Here is a 23,371-nt window from a genome sequence, read left to right on the forward strand (position 1 = left end):
GCGCGGACGTGTCTCTTGAGGAGGTTTGTGTCTCTTAGGGAGTTATTAGATGGGAACCCTTCCTTTGCAGATGTGTTTCTCAGGGTATAGCTACGCTGCAATCACTTTCATCTAGCCAGCTCGGTCACCAGAGCGGGTGAAGCCGCAATAGCCCTGTGAGTGATTATGCGCCAATTTCACCACTCCAGTATCGGAGCTAGCGAGATTAAAGTGCGCTCGGGTGCATCTGCACAAGCTGCGATCACACCTCCGATTGCAGTGTGGACATACCCTTAGAGTTCCCCTTCCCTCTCCGGTGGGAATCCATTGCCGATGTCCCCATGTGTCTCTTGAGAGGGTCCCCAGCTCACTGAAGATCTCTCTCTTTCATAGGGATGCTGCCATCAGAGGAAGGGGGTTCAGAGACCGAGAGCCTGTATGAAATTGAGGGCATGAACAAATGGATTCTCTTCTTGTGAGTATACACACACACACACACACACACACACAGAGTCTCTCTCTCTCCTGCCTGATCCTGACTCTCCTGCTCTTGGAATCAATCCTGTTGTAACAGCCCCTATCGGAAGAGCTGGTAGTTTTGTTGGGGGGGTGGATACACCATGTTCAGTGCAGCCCATGCAAAGGTTGATTTTGCTATGTCCGGATCTGGAAAAAGGCTAGTTCAGGTGGTATCCCGCCTCTTCTTTTGGGGGACCATGCGTCAAGCTCCTGTCCACTATCCCTCCTCCTACCCAGCACACCCCAGGGCTCCGGGAACTGCGTGAGTGGTGTCAGGAAATCCAAGGTCATTCCAACTGATGAACAGGTGAGGCCAGCGCACTCTTTAAGGGGCAGTGTCCTCTCCAGAGCATGCACAGGACCGACCGCCATGCGGAAGGGAAGGCATCTCATGGACCCTGCGCTGGGCGAGCAGCCCGGACACCTGGGCAAGTGCCTTAGCTTCACCATCTGTTCCTATTCCTTGGGCAAGTGCCTTAGTTTCACCATCCTTAAAATGGGGATAAATGAAGCACACTTCCCCAGGGCTTTGAAACAAATTGTTCATTAACACACCAGCATCTCCTTTGTTACCCTGGTGCATCCCCATTTGGCGTCGTGGTGATTGAGTGGGGACTTTGACTCCGTGCTGGTAATAGTTTGGGATGGAGGAAAGGTGGTAGAGAGGGGCAAAGCAGTATCCCTGCCTGCAGAACCCCTCTCCTATGCGTTTGCTTGGGTCCCTGGGAGCTGGTGGGCAGGGCGCTTTGCAATGACTCTGCCCTCTGGGGCTGGGTGCCAGGGGGCAGGGAGCCCTGAAGTCACCCCTCTTGGCCCATCTCTCTAGCCGGCAGTGGAGGCGATGGAACCGCCTGTTCCGCAGGAAGTGCCGCGAGGTGGTGAAGTCCAAGTTTTTCTATTGGCTGGTGATCCTGCTCATCTCTCTGAATACCCTGTCAATTGCCTCCGAGCATCACTGGCAGCCCGAGTGGCTGACTCGTGTGCAAGGTGAGCAGGGCGGCCCGGGGCTGGGGAGCCGCTGCCGGTTCAGTGCATCCACGGGCATGCATGCGCACACGCCTGCCCACACGTGAACACCGACATAGACACACACACACACCATCGCACACATGAGCATGCGCCTGCGCACCACACACACACACAAAAGTGCACGCACACCCCCCCGTGCCTGTTTGCTCATGTAGTTTCCTCCCGGTCTTGTGTTTCCCCTCCTGCGCACAGACCCGCCTCTTGCTGGGGTGGGGAAGGGAGCGTTCTGCTGCCGCTGCTCAGGGCCAGGAGCTGGGCAGGTAAGTGTGAGTCAGGCTCCTCTTCCTCCCTGCTGCGCTGCCCCAGGATCGTAGGCTGGGGGAGAGGGAGGCAGCAGGGGGCGTAGTGAGAGGGCGGAGGAGGATGTGGTCTCATGAGCAGTTGCTAGTGGCCATCGGGGGATCTGCCGCCTCAGTCCAGAGCGCTGACCGGCTGGGTTCGCTGCTTGCAGACAGTGCCAACCGGGTGCTGCTGGCTCTCTTTGCGGCCGAGATGCTGCTGAAGATGTATGCACTGGGCCTGCGCCAGTACTTCATGTCCCTTTTCAACCGCTTCGACTGCTTCGTGGTGTGCGTCGGCATCCTGGAGATTATCCTGGTGGAGATCAACGTCATGTCACCCCTGGGCATCTCCGTCCTGCGGTGCATTCGCCTGCTGAGGATCTTCAAGATAACCAGGTGGGGGCACCTCTCCCCAGGGCCTGGGGTCAGGCAGTACAGGCAGGGGGGCATGCACTGGGAGGCTGGGCTGTCCTTACCCCTTCTGAGGCCTCAGGCATGACTACAACTATGAGCTGCCAGAGGCTGAGGAAGGGGAACTGGTGAGTTCTCCGGCCTCTGTGTGGCCAGGGTCAGGATACCTAGTGTCTGTTTACAACTCTGGGAGGGGAGTGAGGTCTAGTGGTTAGAGCTGGGGCTTAGGTGTAAGGACTCTTGGGTTCTGTTCCCAGCTCTGGGAGGGGAGTGGGGTCTAGTGGGTCAAAGCAGGGGGCGGGGAGCTAGGACTCCTGGGTTCTCTCCCTGGCTCTGGGAGGGGAGGGGGGGCTAGTGGATCAGAGCAGGGGAGGTGGGGGTCTGGGACACAGAACCCTGGGGCTCTAATCTGACACTGACTCACCGCTATCAGCGCCCAGCTGATCAGGCTGTCCTGTGAGTGGTGGGGCAAACCACACTCTGAGTAGTTACCTGCGGCCCTGCTGGAAGGAGGGCGTGGAGAGTGCAGGGTCTGAGCCCTCCTGCCACGAGACAAACCAGCAGCTCAGCCTGTCCTTTGGGACCCAGCGAGGCTCCTCACAGCTACCCGGAGCAGGAGCAGGAGCCCGCTCTGCCAGAGGGGTCCCAGAGACACAACAGAGCTGGGAGCTGAGAATGCCACAGGATTCATGACCCTCACTTCCCTAGGTTGGGATATTTGGTGGCAATAATGAAAATGGGGGGAAGCTGGGCATGGGGTTCACCTGGCTCCCCAGATCTATCTAGGCAGGTACTTATCTGCCCTCATCACCATAACATCAGAGCAACTGATTCCTCCTCACGCCCCCTGTGCGGCAGGGCAGCATCCTTATTCCTGTTTCATGCATGGGGAACGGAGGCACGGAGGGGCTAAGTGCCAGGCCCATGGTTGCACAAGACATCTGTGGCGAAGCCAGGAACTGAGTACTAGGATGTGTTTCCTAATGGAGAGCACACTTGAATGGGAATCAGGAGATGTGGCTTCTACTCCCAGCTCTGCCACTGGCCTGCTGGGGGACCTGGGGCAAGTCATGTCCCTGCCCAGTGCCTCAGTTTCCCCACCTGTGAGATGGGGACAAGGAACATGGCCTCCTTTGCAAAGCACTTTGAGATCTACTGATGAAAAACTCCACAGAAGAGCTAGGCATTATTCTTATCATCTCCTGTCTAACACCTGGTCCCAGGACCACACGGGAGACATTTGGCCAAGCGGAGATGAGATGATGGAGTGTCCCCCTCGAACTGAGCAGGGCATTCCCCTCATCACCCTGCCCCCCATTTCTGCTTGTGCGCCCCAGTGGCGCCCCTCGACGTAAGCAGCCTGTGTGCCTCTCCTCACGCTAGGTACTGGACCTCTCTGAGCAACCTGGTGGCATCCCTGCTAAACTCGGTCCGCTCCATCGCCTCCCTGCTCCTCCTCCTCTTCCTCTTCATCATCATCTTCTCCCTGCTGGGGATGCAGCTCTTCGGCGGGAAGTTCGACTTTGAAGACATGGAGGTGCGGCGCAGCACCTTCGATAACTTCCCCCAGGCGCTCATCAGTGTCTTCCAGGTACGGGGCATGGGGTGCAGTGGGCATCAATCTCGCTGGTCTAATGCATAGAGGAGGGGCTGAAGTCAGGATACCTGGATTCTTTTTTGGGCTCTGGGGGACAGTGTGACTCAGTGGTTAGAACAGGGAACAAGGAGTCAGGACTTCTGGGTTCTGTTCTTTCTGGTCCAGTGGAATGGTTCTACTTGACCTGTTCTTTCACTCACCCCGTGTCCCAGATCCTGACCGGAGAAGATTGGAATTCAATCATGTATAATGGGATCATGGCTTATAAAGGGCCCTCCTTCCCCGGCGTGCTGGTATGCATTTACTTCATCATCCTCTTTGTCTGCGGGAACTGTATCCTCTTTCTAGCCAGTTGGGGAGTAACAGCTGGGCGTTTTCTTGTCTTATCCAGCACAGTCACATCTAGGTTCAAGTACACGTCGGGGAAGAGCTATGGGGCTGGGTATGGTACGTTCAGACATCATAGTACCAGGAGTGAGGGAAATGGTGAAACAGGAGTGGGGGTTAAAAGGGATGAAAAAATCAGTTGGGAGCTCTCTTGGTCTCATGGCTTTGGATCCCACTGTTTACACCAACAGAGATTCCCTGGTGACAGCCAAGAGGCAGCTGTCATGGGTACACAGAGGGCTCGTTGCTGAACCTGGGGTTCTCCCCAGCTGCCTGCGTACATTGCTTAGTGTCACCACACAGGCTCTCGCTAAGCCTGGGCCATTCCTTACATCTGAGCATGCTCCCTAAGCTCCTTAGCCCCACCCCCTCTCAGATATCCTGCTCAATGTCTTCCTGGCCATTGCTGTGGACAATCTGGCCGAGGCCGAGAGCCTGACATCGGCCCAGAAAGCCAAAGCCGAGGAGAAGAAGCGGAGGAAAATGTCCAGGTCGGTGCTGCTCTCTGCTGCTTAAAAGCGGGAACCCCCAAGGGCCCAGGGCTTGCAAATCAATGTGAGCTGCTGGTCTTGGGCATCATCTCAGCAGCATTCATTGCATCTCTGCCATGGCCTCACTCCTCACCTCTCTTTTGTGTTTCCCTGTCCAGAAGTTACCCAGAGAAATCTGAGGAGGAAAAGCTCCTGCTGGCCAAGAAGCTGGAGCAGAAAGCCAAGGCTGAAGGAATCCCCACCACAGCCAAGGTCAGTGCCGCGACCCCTCTGAGCTCATCTGAACAAATGTCTAGGGGAACTTTCCCTGGCAGTTGAGGAGTACGGTACCCAGCAGTAATGTCTTCCCATTATTTGTCCTGTCGTGCATGAAAGGTGGATGGCCATGGCGGGAGGGAGGGAGATTTCCCCAGGGCCCACGGAATGACTGGGGACAAAATCCTGAGCTTCAGCAGACGCATCTCCGGAGACTTGTAGCAAGACGTCCATTCTGTATGCCCTGTAGGCCCGGATCATTCCTCTGACGAGCGAGCCTGCTTTCCCTGTCCCCTCCCAAAAAGCATGGCGGGGGGACGGGGAGTGGGACTCAGTGGGTACAGGCCCAGGATCAAAGGTCCCGTATCAAAGGACTGTCTCGGTGGAGTTTCCACTCAAGATCTTTCTACACACACGTGTTCACAGACACACACACATATAGGGCCCATCAGAGGCCCTTGTCCAACTGGCCAGTGATCCTGGCTCCCCTGCCTCCTGTTATTTATTATTAATTATTTCTATTATGGTAGCGCCTAGGAGCAGTGGCAGATTAGCCACTGGGCCCGGGGCCCCAGCCAACTGGGGGGGCCCCCGGAAAAAATCTGCTGGCAGCAGCGAAAGCCTGGAGCTGCGGCCGCCGGGCGGGTGAGGCTGGAAAGCCCCCACACACTGACCCTGTTCCGTGGCAGAAGTGTTGGGCAGGGGAAGCCCCCTCCACAGCAGCCAGACCCTGGTCCCACAGAGAAGCACGGGGGTGGCGGGGGAAGCCTCAGCATCCAGACCCTGGGACTGAAGGAGCTCTCACACCCTGCTGTGGCCCCAGGGCCGTGGCACGGGACAGAGCTTCTTGGTCTTGGGGTGCAGTGGGGGGGGGCAGAAAGGAGCAAAAGGGGTTGTGGGGCTGCAGTGGGGGGACAGAATGAGGAGGACCCTGGGTGGAACAGGGGCGGGCCCCAGGGGAAGGGGCAGAAAGGGGTGGGGCCACAGGCGGAAGGGGTGGGGAGGGGCCCCCCACTTGCTCTGGCCCAAGGCCCCAGGGAACCTTAATCCACTTCTGCCTAGGAGCCTCCGTCGTGGGTCAGAGCCCCATTGTGCCAGGCACTGTACAAACACAGAACAAACAGATGGCTCCTGCCCCAGTGGGAGATCGGGGAGCTCTCCCTGCCTCTTGCCTGCAGCATTGTCCCGCTGGCCTGCGGAAGGCTGGCACGCCGAGCCCTGGCAGTGCCACGGGTGGTGTTTCCGGGATGCTCAGCTAGTCGCCTCTCTCTCTCCTTCTCAGTTAAAAGTGGACGAGTTTGAATCAAACGTGAATGAGATCAAAGACCCCTACCCTTCTGCTGACTTCCCAGGTAAGGCTCTGGCTTGATCCTTGCCTCCAGCCGGAGAGACTGAGGGAGCGATGGAAAGGATTGGGGTGGCTTGCAGAGAGAAATCCCATTGGAGGGCTCTGGTCCCAAGAGTGCAGCTCAGCTAGTGGCTTATTACGATGCAGAAAGCCACATGGTTTGTTTCCAGCAGACGCCGAGCTGGAATAAACTCTGTGCAGTTCTCTGCAGCACTTGGTCTGTGTATGAGGGTAGGGGCATGATCAGGGAGTTCTACCTCTCTCTGGGGAGGATACCAGACTCTGCACATGCCTCTTCCATTGCTTGTGGGGTGTTACTTGCCTCACTGACGGGTGAGTCCTGCTGGCCACTAGGCGGCGCACTAGGCGACATAAGATGGGGGACCCCCCCACACACACACACTGAGAACAATGGGAGCTGGGTTTGGCCTGGAGGAGTTGAAGTCAGGATGTCGGGGGATACCCCAGGGTTTTGTCCTATGGGTCTCTAATGGCAAGCAGCATCTTGCTCCACAGCGGGAGTGTGAGTACCCCCAGGGGCTGTGGGGTGCGAAGGGAGCCACAGCCCTTCGTCTAACTGTGGTGGCCACAATCTCTCTGCCCAGCATAAAAGGAAACATGGCCAGATGTCAGGTTCCTGATCCCTGCATGGAGGGTCAGAGCTGTTTTGCTGATTCATCCTGCAGCTGGACCACGGGGTCTCATCATCCCCAACTCCGGATGGTTAAGGAAACAATCCCTCATTGGCTGCCCAGGATGGAGAGGGACCAAGTGATCCTTCTCTACCTCTAAGTTTTAGCTTCTGCTAAGTGAATGACCCCAACATGCGAGCTCAAAGTGACTGACTATGTTTCCCTCCCTCTGGCTGCTCCACAGGTGACGATGAGGAAGATGAGCCCGAAATCCCCCTGAGCCCTCGGCCACGCCCCCTGGCAGAGCTGCAGCTCAAGGAGAAAGCAGTACCCATGCCCGAAGCCAGTGCCTTCTTCATCTTCAGCCCAACCAACAAGTAGGTGCTGCTTCTCCTCCCATCTGTCAGAAACCCAGCAGTGATCAGCGAGGATAGAACCTGGAACCTCCCGACTGAGCTACAAAGTAACACCTTTAACTGTAATGGGCTGTTACAGCCTCTGGAGCCAGCTGTGCCCACACGCTGTCCCAGGGTCGAAGCATGCCGGGCACACAGAATGAGGGGTGCCACCCCCGAGACTCACGCAGGGATCTCCCCAGCTGCACCACTCCCCAAGCTCTAACCTGGGCTGTCACTCAGCCCCTTGGAGCTGACAATGCTTTGACTGCCTGCCTCCCCTCTCTCCCTTCCCCAGGATCCGAGTGCTGTGCCACCGAATCGTCAACGCCACCTGGTTCACCAACTTCATCCTGCTCTTCATCCTGCTCAGCAGCGTCTCCCTGGCGGCCGAGGATCCCATCCGGCCTGTGTCCTTCAGGAACAAGGTTCCCAGGATGGGCTGTTGGGGAAAGCAGTTTGAGCCACCAGAAACGTGCAGCTTCAGGGGAGCTGCTTGCCAGGCTATCGCCTTGTGCCCAAGGAGAGTTTAGTGCAGGGGATGAGGAATCAGGAGTCCTTGGTTCTTTTCCTGGCTCTGGAAGGAAAACCTGTTCCAGAGCTGCAGCAGGGGATTCTGGGTTCTCATTCCTGGCTGGCACTAACTTTACCCTGGGCAAGTCACTTCCTCTCTGTGCCTCACCATCCCAGTCTGTAGCAGAGGGATAATAAAGCTGCCCTGTGAGGTTACATTTGTTCCCCACTGGGATCTGCTCGGCCCCTGTGGTGCAGGGAGCGGTAGAGATACCCACAGAGCAGTCCATTGCCCTGTGAAGCACTCGGAGACCCCACAAGTGTGGATGGAGTTATTCATCAGAACTCCATGGCTGGAGGTGGGCCATTGGGCAGGGTGCAGAGGTGGCACCAAGCATTCGTGCTGTCAGATGCTCGGCTGGCTGATTCTTGCTCACGTGCTCAGGGTCCAACCGATCACCATATTTGGGGTCAGGAAGGAGTTTCCCCCCCAGGTCACACCGGCTGGCATCTTGGGGCTGGCTGGTTTTGCCTTCCTCTGGGGCACAGATCACTTGCAAGGACCCGCTGGGTATGTCTCAATAAAACAAATCCCTGCCATTGCAGGGGCCTGAGCCATTGGTGGGCCCCTCAATCACTGGACTGCTGGCTTAGGTTTCCGTGGAAAGCTCAGCAGCGTGGGGCACACAGCTGAGGTAAAATGGGACTGCTCTAAAAAACTGGAATCAGGACTCCTGGCTTCTGCCCCTAGCACTGCCACTAACTGCCTGTGTGATCACTGGCAAGTCACTTAACATCACTCTGTGCCTCAGATTCCCCACCTTTAAATTGTCTTGGATTGTAATACTGTGAATGTACAGAGCCTTTCATCTGAGGACCCCAAAGCACTGTCACTAACCTCGTTTTACACACAGGGAAACTGAGGCCCAGAGAGGGGAAATTACTTGCCCAAGATAACCTAGCTAGATGCTTACAGAGCTGGGAAAAGAACCCAGGGATCCTGACACCTTAGGCCATGGTCCTTTCCCAGAACCAGGAATTGAACCCAGGAGTCCTGACCCTAAATCGCCAGCATTAACCACTAGAACACTGACTGGCGAGGCCACATCTGGAGTACTGTGTCCAGTTTTGGGCCTCCCACTACAAAAGGGATGTGGACAAATTGGAGAGAGTCCAGCGGAGGGCAATGAAAATGATCAGAGGGTTGGGGCACATGACTTATGAGGAGAGGCTGAGGGAACTGGGATTATTTAGTCTGCAGAAAAGAAGGGTGAGAGGGGATTTGATAGCAGCCTTCAACTGTCTAAACAGGGGTTCCAAAGAGGATGAAGCTCGGCTGTTCTCAGTGATGGCAGATGACAGAACAAGGAGTAATGCTCTCAAGTTGCAGTGAGGGAGGTCTAGGTTGGATATTAGGAAAACCTATTTCACTAGAAGGGTGGTGAAGCACTGGAATGGGTTACCTAGGGAGGTGGTGGAATCTCCATCCTTAGTGGGTTTTAAGTTCCAGCTTGACAAAGCCCTGTCTGGGATGATTTAGTTGGGGTTGTTCCTGCTCTGAGCAGGGGGTTGGATTTGATGACCTCCTGAGGTCCCTTCCAACCCTAATCTTCTATGATTCTATGAACACTCTCCCCTCCCAAAGATGGGAACAGTAGCTAGGACTCCTGGCTCCTGGGCTCTAACCCTTGGACTGCTGTGCTCTGCTAAGGATAATCCTCTTCTGACTGCTGTGGGGGCTGGGAGGCTTAATTCATTAGTGTCTTAAAGATGCTGGCGCGAAAGAAGCAGTCACAGTGCAAAGCATGTATGTATTATTGTTGTATTTATTATTAGTATCAGGTGTGCAGTTTCCATTCAGCGGGGCAGTGTGCCGTCTGTCTGCCAAAGCTCCTGGTTGTAGGACATTCAAATAACATCTGGTCTCCCGAGTTACCAAAACCTCTCCCTGATTTTTATCTTCAGGTTCTGGGATATTTTGACATCGGCTTCACCTCCGTGTTCACAGTTGAAATAGTCCTGAAGGTGAGTCACACCCCATCTTTCTGGAGACAGTGCATAATGGGGTGATGCCAGCGGTGAGGGGAGCCGCTGATCGGGGCAGAGCAGAGGCAGGCGTCAGCAGTGGCTGCAGTGAATGGGGAATCTTTGATTGAGGCTGCTGCTGCACACAGACAGCACTGGGGGTTCGCTGGCCAGCCTGTGCCACTTACTGTCACCACTAGGGCGGCCTCCTCCGTACAGCAAGTCAGAACATTTGCCTCAAACGTTTTTCGTTAGTTTCTCCAAAACTGAAATTTGTCATGAAATTGTGTTGATTCTGACAAAAATTCCTGCCAAAAAAAAAGAGGTTTGGAAATGTTCAAAATGTTGTTTAGAATTTGATGTCCTTTCTTTTTTCATGTTTACATTATTTCATACCATGGCAGGAGTAACACTGCACTAGGTTTCCATCAATACGAACTACCAACTGCCATTAATGTACACCCATAATATGCCCTATTACTGTGACATGTCATAATATAATAGAAATTAGGGCTGTCAATTAATCGCAGTTAACTCATGCGATTAAATAAAAAATCACGATTAGTCGCAGTTTTAATCGCACTGTTAATCGATAGAATGCCACTTGAAATTTGTTAAATATTTGTGGATGTTTTTCTACATTTTCAAATATATTGATTTCAATGACAACACAGAATACAAAGTGTACAGTGCTCACTTTATATTATTTTTGATTACAGATATTTGCACTGTAAAAATGATAAATAAAAGAAATAGTATTTTTCAGTTCACCTCATACAAGTACTGGAGTGCAATCTCTTTATTGTGAAAATGCAACTTACAAATGTAGATTTTTTTGGTTCCATAATTGCATTCAAAAACAAAACAATGCAAAACTTTAGAGCAGGGGTGGCCAGCCTGTGGCTCCGGAGCCACATGCAGCTCTTCAGAAGTTAACACGCGGCTCCTTGTATAGGCACCGACTCTGGGGCTGGAGCTACAGGCGCCAACTTTCCAATGTGCCGGGGGGTGCTCACTGCTCAACCCCTGGCTCTGCCACAGGCCCTGCCCCCACTCCACTCCTTCCCGCGCCCTTCCCTGAGCCTTCCGTGTCCTCGTTCCTCCCCCCACCCAGAGCCTCCTGCACACCACAAAACAGCTGATTGGGAGGTGCGGGGAGGGAGGGGGAGGCGCTGATCGTCAGGGCTGCTGGTGGGCAGGGGATGGCGGGGAGCTGTTGGGGGGCTGCTGACATATTACTGTGGATCTTTGGCAATGTACATTGGTAAATTCTGCCTCCTTCTCAGGCTCAGGTTGGCCACTCTTGCTTTAGAGCAGTGGCTCTCAAACCTTTTTTACTGGTGACCCCTTTCGCATAGGAAGCTTCTGAGTGCGACCCCCATTATAAATTAAGAACACTTTTTTATATATTTAACACCATTATAAATGCTGGAGGCAAAGCGGGGTTTGGGATAGAGGTTGACAGCTCTCAACCCCCCATGTAATAACCTTGTGACCCCCTGAGAGGTCCCAAACCCCAGTTTGAGAACCCCTGCTTTAGAGCCTACAAGTCCACTCAATCCTACTTCTTGTTCAGCCAATCACTCAGACAAAAAAGGTTTCAAAGTAGCAGCCGTGTTAGTCTGTATCTGCAAAAAGAACAGGAGTACTTGTGGCACCTTAGAGACTAAAAAATTTATTTCAGCATAAGCTTCTTCGGATGCATAGAATGGAACACACAGACAGAAGATATTTATACATACAGAGAACGTGAAAAGGTGGAAGAATGCATACCAACTGTAAGAGGCCAATCAATTGAGATGAGCTATCAGCAGCAGAAGAAAAAAACCCTTTGAAGTGATAATCGAGATGACCCATAGAAGGTGTGAGGAGAACTTAACATGGGGAAAAAAATTTCAATTAGTGTAATGACCCAACCATTCCCAGTCTCTAAAGTTTGTTTACATTGACGGGAGATACTGCTGCCTGCTTCTTATTTACAATGTCACCAGAAAGTGAGAACAGGCGTTCACATGGCACTTTTGTAGCTGGCATTACAAAGTATTTACATGCCAGATATGCTAAATATTCGTATGCCCCTTCATGCTTCGGCCACCATTCCAGAGGACAGGCTTCCATGCTGTTGACGCTTGTTAAAAAAATAATGCATTAATAAAATTTGTGACTGAACTCCTTGGGGGAGAACTGTATGTCTCTGGCTCTGTTTTACCCGCATTCTGCCATATATCATGTTATAACAGTCTCAGATGATGACCCAGCACATGTTGTTCATTTTAAGAACACTTTTACTGCAGATTTGACAAAACGCAAAGAAGGTACCATGTGAGATTTCTAAAGATAGCTACAGCACTCAACCCAAGGTTTAAGAATCTGAAGTGCCTTCCAAAATCTGAGAGGGACAAGGTGTGGAACATGCTTTCGGAAGTCTTAAAAGTACAATATTCTGATGCAAAAACTACAGAACCCGAACCACCAAAAAAGAAAATCAACCTTCTGCTAGTGGCATCTGACTCAGATTATGAAAATGAACATGCGTCGGTCTGCTCTGCTTTGGATTGTTATCAGTCAGAACATGTCATCAGCATGGACGCATGTCCTCTGGAATGGTGGATGAAGCATGAAGGGACATATGAATCTTTAGCGCATCTGGCATGTAAATAACTAGTGATGCCGGCTACAATAGTGCCATGAGAACACCTGTTCTCACTTTCAAGTGATATTGTAAATAAGAAGCGGGCAGCATTAGCTCCTGCAAACGTAAACAAACTTGTTTGTCTGAGTGATTGGCTGAACAAGAAATAGGACTGAGTGGACTTGTAGGCTCTAAAGTTTTACATTGTTTTATTTTTGAATGCAGTTATTTTTTGTACATAATTCTACATTTTTAAGTTCAACTTTCATGATAAAGAGATTGCACTACAGTACTTGTATTGGGTGAATTGAAAAATACTATTTCATTTGTTTTTTACAGTGCAAGTATTTGTAATCAAAAATAAATATAAAGTGAGCAGTGTGCACTTTGTATTCTGTGTTGTAATTGAAATCAATATATTTGAAAATGTAGAAAACATCCAAAAATATTTAAAGAAATGGTATTCTATTGTTGTTTAACAGCAAGATTAATCAATATTAATTTTTTTAATCGCGATTAATTTTTTTAATCGCTTGACAGCCCTAGCAGAAATATTATTTTAATATAGTTTATTTTAAAACTCTTTAAGGGCAGCTGCCACTTAGCATGGATTGAAACAGCTTCGCTTTTCTTTTAGATCAAAATGTCTCCTGTTTGTGTTGTAATGAAATAGTTTGACACTGGAGTTACAATGCAAACCGCAGACGTTTTGACCTAGAAGAGAAGAGAAGATGTTTCAATCAGTGCTAAGTAGCAGCTGCCCTTAACTGTTTTAAAAATGCACAGATTAATCCATTCCAAGGCTAGAAGGCACCATTATGATCACTTGGTTTGACCTACTATGTGACACAGACCATAGAACGTAGAGAATGCCTTTAGAAAAACATCCCCTCTTGATTTAAAAATTGTCAGTGCTGGAGTCTCCACCACGTCCCTGGGTAAATTGCTCCTATGATTAATTACCTTCACTGTAAACAATTTACACCTTCTTTCCAGTCTGAATTTGTCTAGTTTCAACTTCCAGCCATGGGACTATATTATGCCTTTCTCTGCTAGACTGAAGCACCCGTTATTAAATATTTAAAATAAAATCAATAGAATAATTAAATGATTATGTCATTTTATGACACCAGTAGTAGTAGTGTATGCCACAGACATGTCATTAAATAATAGAAAAATAAAAATATTAAACAATCAAAAAAAAAGAAATAAAATAAAATAAAACAAAATTTCAAAGTGTTCCAGAACCAACATTTTTCAAAACTTCCATTTCATGGGATATTTTGAAAATATGTTTTTTGTTCCAATCAGGACCAAAACCAAATGACGATGTGTCGAAATTTCCCCCGAAACAGAAATGCCGAGTTTTGACCAGCTCTGCTCCTGAGTCCCACCCTAGACGGACCAGTCAGAGAAGGCCCTGCGGGCCGTGCTCTACTGTGGCCGGTTGGGCGCCCAGGGAAGCATTTGTTTAGTGGCTGTCAGCCCAGTTCCTAGGCCACAGGTGTCTGCGTGAGAAAAGCACCATCACAATTGGCAGCTGGGCCAAGAATGGGCTGTGGAGAATGAACTCCCTGGAGAGACTCCTGTGGGGTGGGGCTGAGGCTCGCTGGCTCAGTGGTACATGATAAGCTTCCTTTACTGTTTCAGAGTAACAGCCGTGTTAGTCTGTATCCGCAAAAAGAAGAACAGGCTGTAGTCCACGAAAGCTTATGCTCTAATAAATTTGTTAGTCTCTAAGGTGCCACAAGTACTCCTGTTCTTCTTTTTCCTTTACTGTGCCTATTCTGTGGATCTAGAGAGGACTTAAGTGTCCAGGGCTCCAATCTGGCCTCTTTCATGAGCAGCAGTCACTAAAAAGAAAGAAGTGAGGTTTTTACTCACGAAAGCTTATGCCCAAATAAATCTGTTAGTCTTTAAGGTGCCACCAGACTCCTTGTTGTTTTTGTAGATACAGACTAACACGGCTACCCCCTGATACTAAAAAGAAAGAGGATCAGAGGTGATCTGCCCCGTTCCCATTAACTCCCCTCTGCTTCCCTTCAGATGACCGCATACGGTGCATTCCTTCACAAGGGGTCCTTCTGCCGGAACTACTTCAACATCCTGGATCTGCTGGTGGTTGCTGTCTCCCTCATCTCCATGGGAATTGAGTAAGCACCCGTTGTAGCAACAGGTCTGCCTGTTTAGCAGAGGATAGGGCCATCTGCTGTGCTGTCATCTACGTTGGCAATAGAGACGTAGGATGGGTTAGGCCATTGGTCTGTCTAGCCTAGTATCTCACCTCCAGCAATGACCAGTAACTGATGCTGCAGATTGTAGGGATGCACCTGGGCAGATGCAGGGCTGTAGATGGAGGGTGGGGAGTAATTCCCTCCTGATCCCTGTGACAATCAGCCTGTGCCCAGAAGCATGTGAGTTGGTTGATTCCCCTTGCATTAGCATTCATACACTATTCAGTGCCACAAAGTCATCCAGCCACACTGTTGGGAGTAAGGAAATAAACAACCCCTGAGAATGGGGAGGAGAGGCTATGATATGAATTGGATATGCAAGGATTTTGTGGGCAGGCACTCACTTCAATCTGGAATTGCCTTCCTCCTCCCCCAAGTTCCTTCAGGACTCCTGGGTTCTGTTCCTCATGGTGGGTGGGAATGTGGCCTACGGGCTAGGGCTCAGGACAGGGATGTCAGCGACCCTGGGGGCTAGGCCCAACTCTGCTACTGATGTACTGTGCAGCCGCCTGCCCCTTCCCCCACGGTGGGAAGCGCCTGGAAGTGCTGCCCTTGGGGAGCTCTGTCAAACTGGATTGCAATCCCCTCCTAGAACACATGACAGCCTGGCCCCGCCAGAGCATGCTCCCGGCCTGTCCTCCTGCCCCTGCCGCTCCGCACCCCCCGGCCTGCCCCCTGCAGCACACCGCCAGCCTGCCTCCCAGCGCGCCCCCTCCCGCTCCGCACCCCCCAGCCTGCCCCCTGCAGCACACCGCCAGCCTGCCTCCCAGCGCGCCCCCTCCCGCTCCGCACCCCCCAGCCTCCCCCTGCAGCACACCGCCAGCCTGCCTCCCAGCGCGCCCCCTCCCGCTCCGCACCCCCCAGCCTGCCCCCTGCAGCACACCACCAGCCTGCCCCCCAGCGCGCCCCCTCCCGCTCTGCACCGCCCAGCCTGCCCCTTGCAGCACACCGCCAGCCTGCTCCCCAGCGCGCCCCCTCCCGCTCTGCACCCCCCAGCCTCCCCCTGCAGCACACCGCCAGCCTGCCCCCCAGCGCGCCCCCTCCCGCTCCGCACCCCCCAGCCTGCCCCCTGCAGCACATGAACAGCCGGCCCTCCCAGCATGCCCCTTCCCACTCTGTACCTCCCAGCCTGCCCCCCAAGCATGCGCCCCAGACTGCCCCCTCCTGCCCCTGCCGCTCCGCACCCCCCGGCCTGCCCCCGCAGCACACTGCCAGCCTGCCCCCCAGCGCGCCCCCTCCCGCTCTGCACCCCCCAGCCTGCCCCCTGCAGCACACCACCAGCCGGTCCCCCCAGCACGCCCCTTCCCGCCCCGCACCTCCCGGCCTGCCCCCTGCAGCACACCGCCAGACGGCCCCCCCAGCACGCCCCTTCCTGCTCTGTACCTCCCGGCCTGCCCCCAAGCATTCCCCTCAGACTGCCCCCTCCTGCCCCTGCTGCTCTGCACCCCCCGGCCTGCCCTCCAAGCATGTCCCCCAGACTGCCCCCTCCAGCATGCCCCCTCCTCGCCTGCCTGTCCCCCCAGTCTGCCCCCTCCTGTCCCTGGCAGGTACAGCTCCCCTGCCCATGTTGGAGGGGCACAGGTGTTGGCTCTCCCCCGATGCATCGCTGCAGGCCGGTTTGGCTCCTGATGGCGTGTGAGGAGCTGATTTGTCTGGCCAGACCCCAAGCTGGCTGAGTCACCCCGTCTCCCCCCGCCCTCCCCAGGTCCAGCGCCATCTCCGTGGTGAAAATCCTGAGGGTGCTGAGAGTCCTGCGGCCGCTGCGGGCCATTAACAGAGCGAAGGGGCTGAAGGTGAGAGCAAGGCAGGGACAAGGGCCCTCCATAGGGGGTGGACACGGCCCCCCTCAGATCTGCCACAGGAATCCAGGACCTGCCAGATCATGGGCCATCTGAGCAGGATCCCAGGACTGCACGTCCCAGGGCTCAGGCCACCTGATTTCACTCTTACCCAGGTGTTTTGTTAGGTGTCTGTGGACAGCTGGGAGGCAACCCATTGGTTTTGTATTAGGTCCCCTCGCTGCATCTAGAACAGCCGCTTCCCCTGCACACCAGTGTGGTGCCGGGTCCCCCGTCCGTGTCTGGGATGGCCGCTTCCCCTGGTGTGGTGCTGGGTCGCCCATCCGTGTCTGGGATGGCCATGTCCCCTGCACACTGGTGTGGTGCTGTGTCCCCCAACCGTGTCTGGGATGGCCCCTTCCCCTGCACAGGGGCACGGCCGATACCCACAGCAGGTCGTGGTGCTGCAGGCCTGGCCCATCTCTGCATTGGCCTCTCTCCTCTCTCTAGCACGTAGTCCAGTGCGTGTTCGTGGCCATCAAGACCATCGGCAACATTGTGATTGTCACCACCCTGCTGCAGTTCATGTTCGCCTGCATCGGGGTGCAGCTCTTCAAGGTGAGAGCCCCTCCCGGCCAGAACCCAGCGCTGGTCTCCCCCAACCCTCCCTGTCCTGGGGAGAGCTGGGGTGGAGCTTAGCTCAGGGAAGCGCCAGGAAGTGGCTCCTCTTCGTTTCTTTTAAGAGAGGGGATTCTCCCATGTCAGAAATTCAGAGGGAGGCCGAGGACCATCCCCGGCCATCCCCTTGGGGGTACCAGCACGCTGCAGGCAGAACAGGGCAGTGTATGCATAATCTGTGCCCAAGCAAGGCAGCCCCATGGCCCAGTGGGAGTCAGCCAATTTGGGGGTCTCTTGCCAGCTTTGGTGCTGACCAGCCAGGTAGCCTTGGGCCAGTCCCTTCCCCACCTGTGACTCGGTTTCCCCCGCCCACTCCAGCTCCCCACCGTGTTGCAGGATCACAGGTGTTTCCTCCTGACCACCCGTGGCACTGCAGGCAGGTCTGCGCTTGCGCTGTTGTGCGACTGGATGAGGTTGACGTGACTCTTTGGCTAGAAGTGCTACGGGTTGCTGCAGCAGTGGTCTGGCCTTCGGGCCTTGCAGGCTCCTAGGGGTTGTCAGTGCTGCTGACTGCGCAGGGAGAGTTGAGGGCTGGCACATCTGGCTGGGCTCTAACCACCTCTAAGGAAAGGCCCAGCTGGGGTAGGGCCCAGACGCTCACGGCTGGCACTAACCAGCCCCTTTCAGGCTGGAATGGGCCGTGGAGACGCTGCCCCCTGGGTCGGGGCCAAGCCGTGGGGTCATGTCAGGATGTACTGCAGTTGCCAGCAGCTGCCCTTGTCCTTGCTCCCCAGGTCTATCTGTCAGGCTCCCTGCGGTTCACAGTACAATCCCTGATTCTTCTGCTCTCTGCTTAAACCTAGGGGAAGTTTAGCAGCTGTACGGATCCGGCCAAGATGACAGAAAAGGAATGCAGGTAGGCGCCCCCTGTCATCACTGCATGTACCTCGCAGCCAGAGCGCAGGGACCAGGGGTGTCATTGCCTGAGGGGGGACTTGTGGGGAAGGCGAGGAACCAGTCCTGGTTTGTTGTCTCTTGTGCTCACAGCCTGTTCCCGGGACCCTGCTGAGCAGAGGAGCCCAGGCGTGGGTCTCTATGCAGAGCAAAGCCTGCAGCACAGGGCAGCTTGCTCTAGGGGGCAGGGAGCCGAGGGGAGTGTTGAATGGCCAGGACCAAGGAGGAGTTGGGCTCGTAAGCCAGAGGAAGGCCAGGCCAATGGTTAAGGCACTAGCAGGGTTGCCAGGTGTCCGGGTTTTGACCGGAACACCTGGTCGAAAAGGGACCCTGGTGGCTCCGGTCAGCACCACTGACCAGGCCATTAAAAGTCTGGTCAGCGACACAGCAGGGATAAGTCAGCCGCGGCTTCTGGAAGCAGGAGCATGTCCCCCCTTTGGCTCCTATGTGTAGGGGCAGCCAGGGGGCTCCGTACGCTGTTCCCGCCCCAAGTGCCAGATCTGCAGCTCCCATTGGCCAGAAACTACAGCTAATGGGAGTTGCAGGGGGGGTGCCTGCGGACAGGGAGCACGCAGAGCCACCTGGCCGCACCTCCACGTAGGAGCCAGAGGAAGGACAAGCCACTGCTTCCGGGAGCTGCTTCAGGTAACCGCCGCCCAGAACCTGCACCCCTGACCCCCTCCCACGCCCCAACCCCCTGCCCCAGCCCTGATCCCCCTCACGCCCTTGGCTCGGAGCACACTCCTGCACCCCAAACCCCTCATCCCCAGCCCCACCCCAGAGTCTGCACCTCCACCCCCAAACCCCCGCCCCAGCCCGGAGCCCCCTCGCGCACCCTGAACCCCTCATTTCTGGCCCCACTCCAGAACACACACCCCCAGCCCAGAGCCCGTACCCCCTCCCACCCCCCAGCCCCCTGCCTCAGCCTGGAACCCCCTCCCATACTCCGAACCCCTCGGCTCCATCCCCCAGGCCGGACCCCCTCCTACACCTCAAACCCCTCATTTTTGGCCCCACCCCAGAACCCGCATCCCCAGCCGGAGCCCTCACCCCCTCACGCATCCCAACCCCCTGCCCCAGCCTGGTGGAAATGAGGGAGTGAGTGAGAGTGGGGAGAGCGAGTGACAGAGGGAGTGAGCAGGGAGCGGGGCCTGGGAGGCAGGCAGGGCTGTTCAGTTTTGTGTGAGTAGAAAGTTGGCAACCCTAAGCCTGGGACTGTCTTGTGTTTTATGGAACAACCTGGGAAAGTTCTTTCAGGCCTTCTTCACTCATCATCAAAAGCAGGAGCAGAAGATGGCAGCCCCCAGGCATGGGTGGTGGGTATAAGAGGCCAGAGGGGGCTAAGCCTCCCCAAACAGACGGCCTGTCGCCTTTGGAGCGCACCGCTGCCAAAAGGGTGGGTACCCTGGCTGTGGTCCTGCCCGCACTCCACTTGAGTTCCCGCTCCCACTTGTCCTCTTCCTGTCTCCAGTCTGCTTGCAGGGGAGCCTTGCAGGAGGGGGTGAAGAGACACACGCATACACGAGGGGTGAGCGGCCGGAAGCCGGTGGGCAGGCAGGGGAACCCCAGGGGAGGGGCTGAAGAGGCACAGGCGGGGATGAGTGGGGCAGGAGCTGGAGCAGGGGCGGGGCCATAGTCTGGGCACACGCAGCCTCCCCAAATGGAGGAGTCACGTGCCTCCCATATCCCCAGGTGTTATGTCACCTTTGCAGGTCCCCTTTCAGACACGCTAGTGGGTGAAGTACGTGTCTGGGTGTATAGGGGGCTGCCCTGGGGCATGAGTCTCCCTGGCTGTGGAAGGGCAGAGCTCATCCCGGACAGCAGGATTTGCCAGGCATGTGGTGGGATTTGCCAAGCTGCTCCAGCCTGTAGATCCAGGCTGCCATCTGATCCCAGGTACTCTGGGGAGAGGCACCAAGGGTGGATATTGGTGAGGCTGCTGGGCAGGTTGTAGATGGGTTGTAGCCCTGGCATCCACATGTGATCATTCCTCAGCACACCCTGATTGCATGACTGCCGATTCCTGTTATTGTCAGAACTCGCATACTTGGCCATGGTGCTTGTCGCGACCAGCACTGGCCTCTGGCTTCCTGCTGCTGTGAGTTCCCCAGGTTGATTTGGTGAGACAGTAACGTGCTCTGAGCAGCATGGAGTCTTCAGCAGGCGGGCACGTGTGTGTCATGGGCAAGGGGACCGGAGAGTTTCTGGGCCCAGTCCCCCACTCGCTCACCCCTCGTCTGTAAATGCGCCGCTGCCTCCCGTTCCAGAGGCAACTTCATCGTGTACATGGACAGCGGCCCCAAGCAGCAAGAGCTGTACCCGCGCGAGTGGGTGCACAACGACTTCCACTTCGACAACGTCCTCTCAGCCATGATGTCGCTCTTCACTGTCTCCACCTTCGAGGGCTGGCCCCAGTGAGTCCGCCGAGGGGAGCACGCAGCATGGGGGCCGGGCACTGGGTCAGGCTGCACGGGGGGAGATCCCAGCACCCCACTGGCGCTGCTGCCTGGCTGGGGAATGCCATGTGAGGGGACTTCTCCCGAAGATGGGGAGAGGGGTTAGACCCCCCCACCCCCGATCAGGGGCACAGAGGTGCCAGTGCAGTCAAAGGGGAAGCAGCTGTCTGGGATGTCCTGACCTCTCTGCCTTAGCTCAGCTGGACTGAGCCGCCCCCCCATGCAGCCTGGTAAACTGCATGCTCTCTACTCGCTACCCCCCAGGCTGCTGTACAAGGCCATTGACACCCACACCGAGGACATGGGCCCCATCTACAACTACCGGGTGGAGATCGCCATCTTCTTCATCATCTACATCATCCTCATCGCCTTCTTCATGATGAACATCTTCGTCGGCTTTGTCATCGTCACCTTCCAGGAGCAGGGCGAGAGCGAATACAAGAACTGCGAGCTGGACAAGAACCAGGTACTCCCCGTGGAATCCCCCCCCATGGAACCTCCCCCACTCTGCCGAGACCTCCCTCCGACCCCCCAGTCTTCTCCCACCCCAGCCCCCATGACCTGGGTTCCAGGGATGCCCAGGCTCTGGGTGCGAGGAGCCAGTTGTACCAGAGCTAGGTGCCAGGGTCTGGACGTGGCTAAGCATGCGGAATGAGTGCCAGCTGGACGAGAGCCGGGGTGCCCTAGCTGGGTGTGAACTAGGCAAGACCAAGGTGCAGGGGACCCCAGGCAGGAGAGGCTGGGAGCCCAGGCACGAGGGTGTGTCCAAGCTGCAGAGTTGAAAGATGAGACCCCTGTTCTTCTGTGCCTCTCTCTGTCTGCTCTCTGACACCTTCACCGACACATCCAGGCTTGGCCACCACACTGGGAGCCCAGGATGGTTCCAATAAGCCAGGCTGCACAGACCACTAACTTAGGGTTACCATATTTCCACAATCAAAAAAGAGGACACTGGGCAGGGGGTAAGGGAGGAGAAGTCCCGCACTAACCCCGCCCTGCCCCCATCCACTCCAACCCACTTCCCACCCCCTGACTACTCCCCTCAGTACCCCCCCCCCGCTCCTTGTCCCCTGACTGCCTCCTCCTGAGAACCCCCCACCCTAACAGCCCCCATAGGACCCTACCTGTCCCCTGACTGCCCCAACCCTTATCCACATCCCCACCCCATAGTCACACCCCCGCCCCCTGACAGGACCCCCAGAACTCCCGACCCATCCAACCCCCTCTGCTCCCTGCCTGCTTCAACCCCTCTCCACACCCCTGCCCCCCTGACAGCCCCCCCAGAACCCCTGACCCATCCAACCCCCCCCCGCTCCCTGTCCCCTGACTGCCCCCCTTCTCCAACTCCCCGGCCCCCTTACCGTGCCGCTCGGCTTAGAGCAGATGTCTGGCTCCGTCCCGCCCAAGCGGCGTGCTGAGACTGTGGAGGAGGGGTGAAGCGGGGGAGGGGCTCTGGCCACCGCTGCCAGCCCCGCCGCCGCGTTCCCTCACAGGTGCACAGCCCTGCCCCCAGCGTTGCCGGGCGGCGTGGTAAGGCTGCAGGGGATCGGGGGAGCTGGGAAGGGGCTTTGACTGCCGAGGCCCCAATGCGAGCGGTGCTCGGCCGCCCTGTCAGCCGCTTTTCGCTCTTTAAATAGCCGACTGGGGGAAATCCTGGACATTTTTAGATTATTAAAATCCCCCCCGGACGGCTATTTAATGAGCGAAAAGCCGGACGTGTCCGGGGAAACCTAGAAGTATGGTAACCCTACACTAACTAGTTGTGACGGAGCGAGACTCACCACCATGGCGCCTCCTGCTGGCCATTCTGGAATTAGCTCAAATCCTTCCACAGGGCGGCCTCCTCCGGTGGTGTCTCGCTCGCCGTTACTCCCGCTTTGCTGTCTCCACCACTCTGTGACCCGCGTTGCTCCCCGGCGTCCTCTTCTCTCCGCTGTCTCCCACCCCTTTCGGGGGGACTGGCAGTCTATAGTCCAGCCACTCGCCTCAGTGGCCTGCTGCAGTCACCAGTCTAGTCCCTTGCTCCAGGGGCAAACTGCAGTCTGTGTGGGCCACTTCCCTCAGGGCAAGTCGGGGGCAGCCCTAGCATGTTGTCTGCCCTTCCTCCGGGGCCTCAGTCTGGCAGTGGTCAGCCAGAAGCTCCTTCTGCTCTGCTACCCTGCCCAGCACTGCTCTAGCCACGGTGCTCCTAGGCACCCAGTCCTTCTCCCTAGCAGACCAGGGAGAGACTGCCTTTTGCTCTGTTGAGCAGCCCTTTATATATGGCTTCTGTTGGCCCTGATTGGCCGCTGCAACAAGCCACCTTCTGATTGGCTCGCCTCTCTAATGGGAGGGTTCTGCACAGGCTCCCTCTGGCCTGCTTTAACCCTTCCTCCCTGTGTGGGGCAGCCGCCCCACCACACTAGCGTATTGGCTATGTGGGAGCAGCACAGTATCGACCCTTTGAGCTGCAGTGGGGGCCTGCCCCAAGTCAGTAGGGTGACCAGACGTTCCGATAAAATCGGGACTTTCCTGATATTTAACTCTCTGTCCTGTGTCCCGACCGATGTATGATGGACATGAATCCTGCATGACAGTCGTGGTGGGAACTAGTACCACTGGGAATGCTGGAGGTCCCTCATGCGGTGTGGCTCGGGCCCAGCTGTGAGGCCAGTGTGCAACGGTGGGAGTGTTTTCTGCACCTTCTTAAAGGGAGCAGCAGGTCCCACTCCCAAGGGGACTCCCCACCCCATTTGTCCCAATATTATAGGGCTGCCAGGCCTCTGGTTGGTGCAGAGCTGGTAGGCTCCCTACCCAGATGACTAGTGGTAAAATCTCCCTCTGGGTCCTAGGTGCAG

General features: G+C 55.5%; 1 protein-coding gene across 2 annotated transcripts in view; it reads left to right on the forward strand.

Annotated features, from left to right (window-relative positions):
• The window catches only part of CACNA1S (calcium voltage-gated channel subunit alpha1 S), a 98,640-nt gene that overhangs the window by 27,474 nt on the left and 47,795 nt on the right, over positions 1 to 23,371 (forward strand). For both annotated transcript variants that reach the window (XM_054026421.1, XM_054026422.1), the window contains exons 9-25: positions 373 to 454; positions 1,325 to 1,485; positions 1,979 to 2,204; positions 3,603 to 3,810; positions 4,029 to 4,149; positions 4,580 to 4,694; positions 4,853 to 4,946; positions 6,232 to 6,301; positions 7,174 to 7,306; positions 7,623 to 7,752; positions 9,803 to 9,862; positions 14,541 to 14,647; positions 16,434 to 16,521; positions 17,017 to 17,124; positions 17,988 to 18,040; positions 20,346 to 20,492; positions 20,799 to 21,000. In XM_054026421.1, the coding sequence (XP_053882396.1) occupies positions 373 to 454; positions 1,325 to 1,485; positions 1,979 to 2,204; positions 3,603 to 3,810; positions 4,029 to 4,149; positions 4,580 to 4,694; positions 4,853 to 4,946; positions 6,232 to 6,301; positions 7,174 to 7,306; positions 7,623 to 7,752; positions 9,803 to 9,862; positions 14,541 to 14,647; positions 16,434 to 16,521; positions 17,017 to 17,124; positions 17,988 to 18,040; positions 20,346 to 20,492; positions 20,799 to 21,000 (2,105 nt within the window). The remainder of the gene's footprint in view (positions 1 to 372; positions 455 to 1,324; positions 1,486 to 1,978; positions 2,205 to 3,602; positions 3,811 to 4,028; positions 4,150 to 4,579; positions 4,695 to 4,852; positions 4,947 to 6,231; positions 6,302 to 7,173; positions 7,307 to 7,622; positions 7,753 to 9,802; positions 9,863 to 14,540; positions 14,648 to 16,433; positions 16,522 to 17,016; positions 17,125 to 17,987; positions 18,041 to 20,345; positions 20,493 to 20,798; positions 21,001 to 23,371) is intronic.

Source organism: Malaclemys terrapin, chromosome 4 (assembly GCF_027887155.1).
Source record: "Malaclemys terrapin pileata isolate rMalTer1 chromosome 4, rMalTer1.hap1, whole genome shotgun sequence".
NCBI classification, from domain to species: domain Eukaryota; kingdom Metazoa; phylum Chordata; order Testudines; family Emydidae; genus Malaclemys; species Malaclemys terrapin.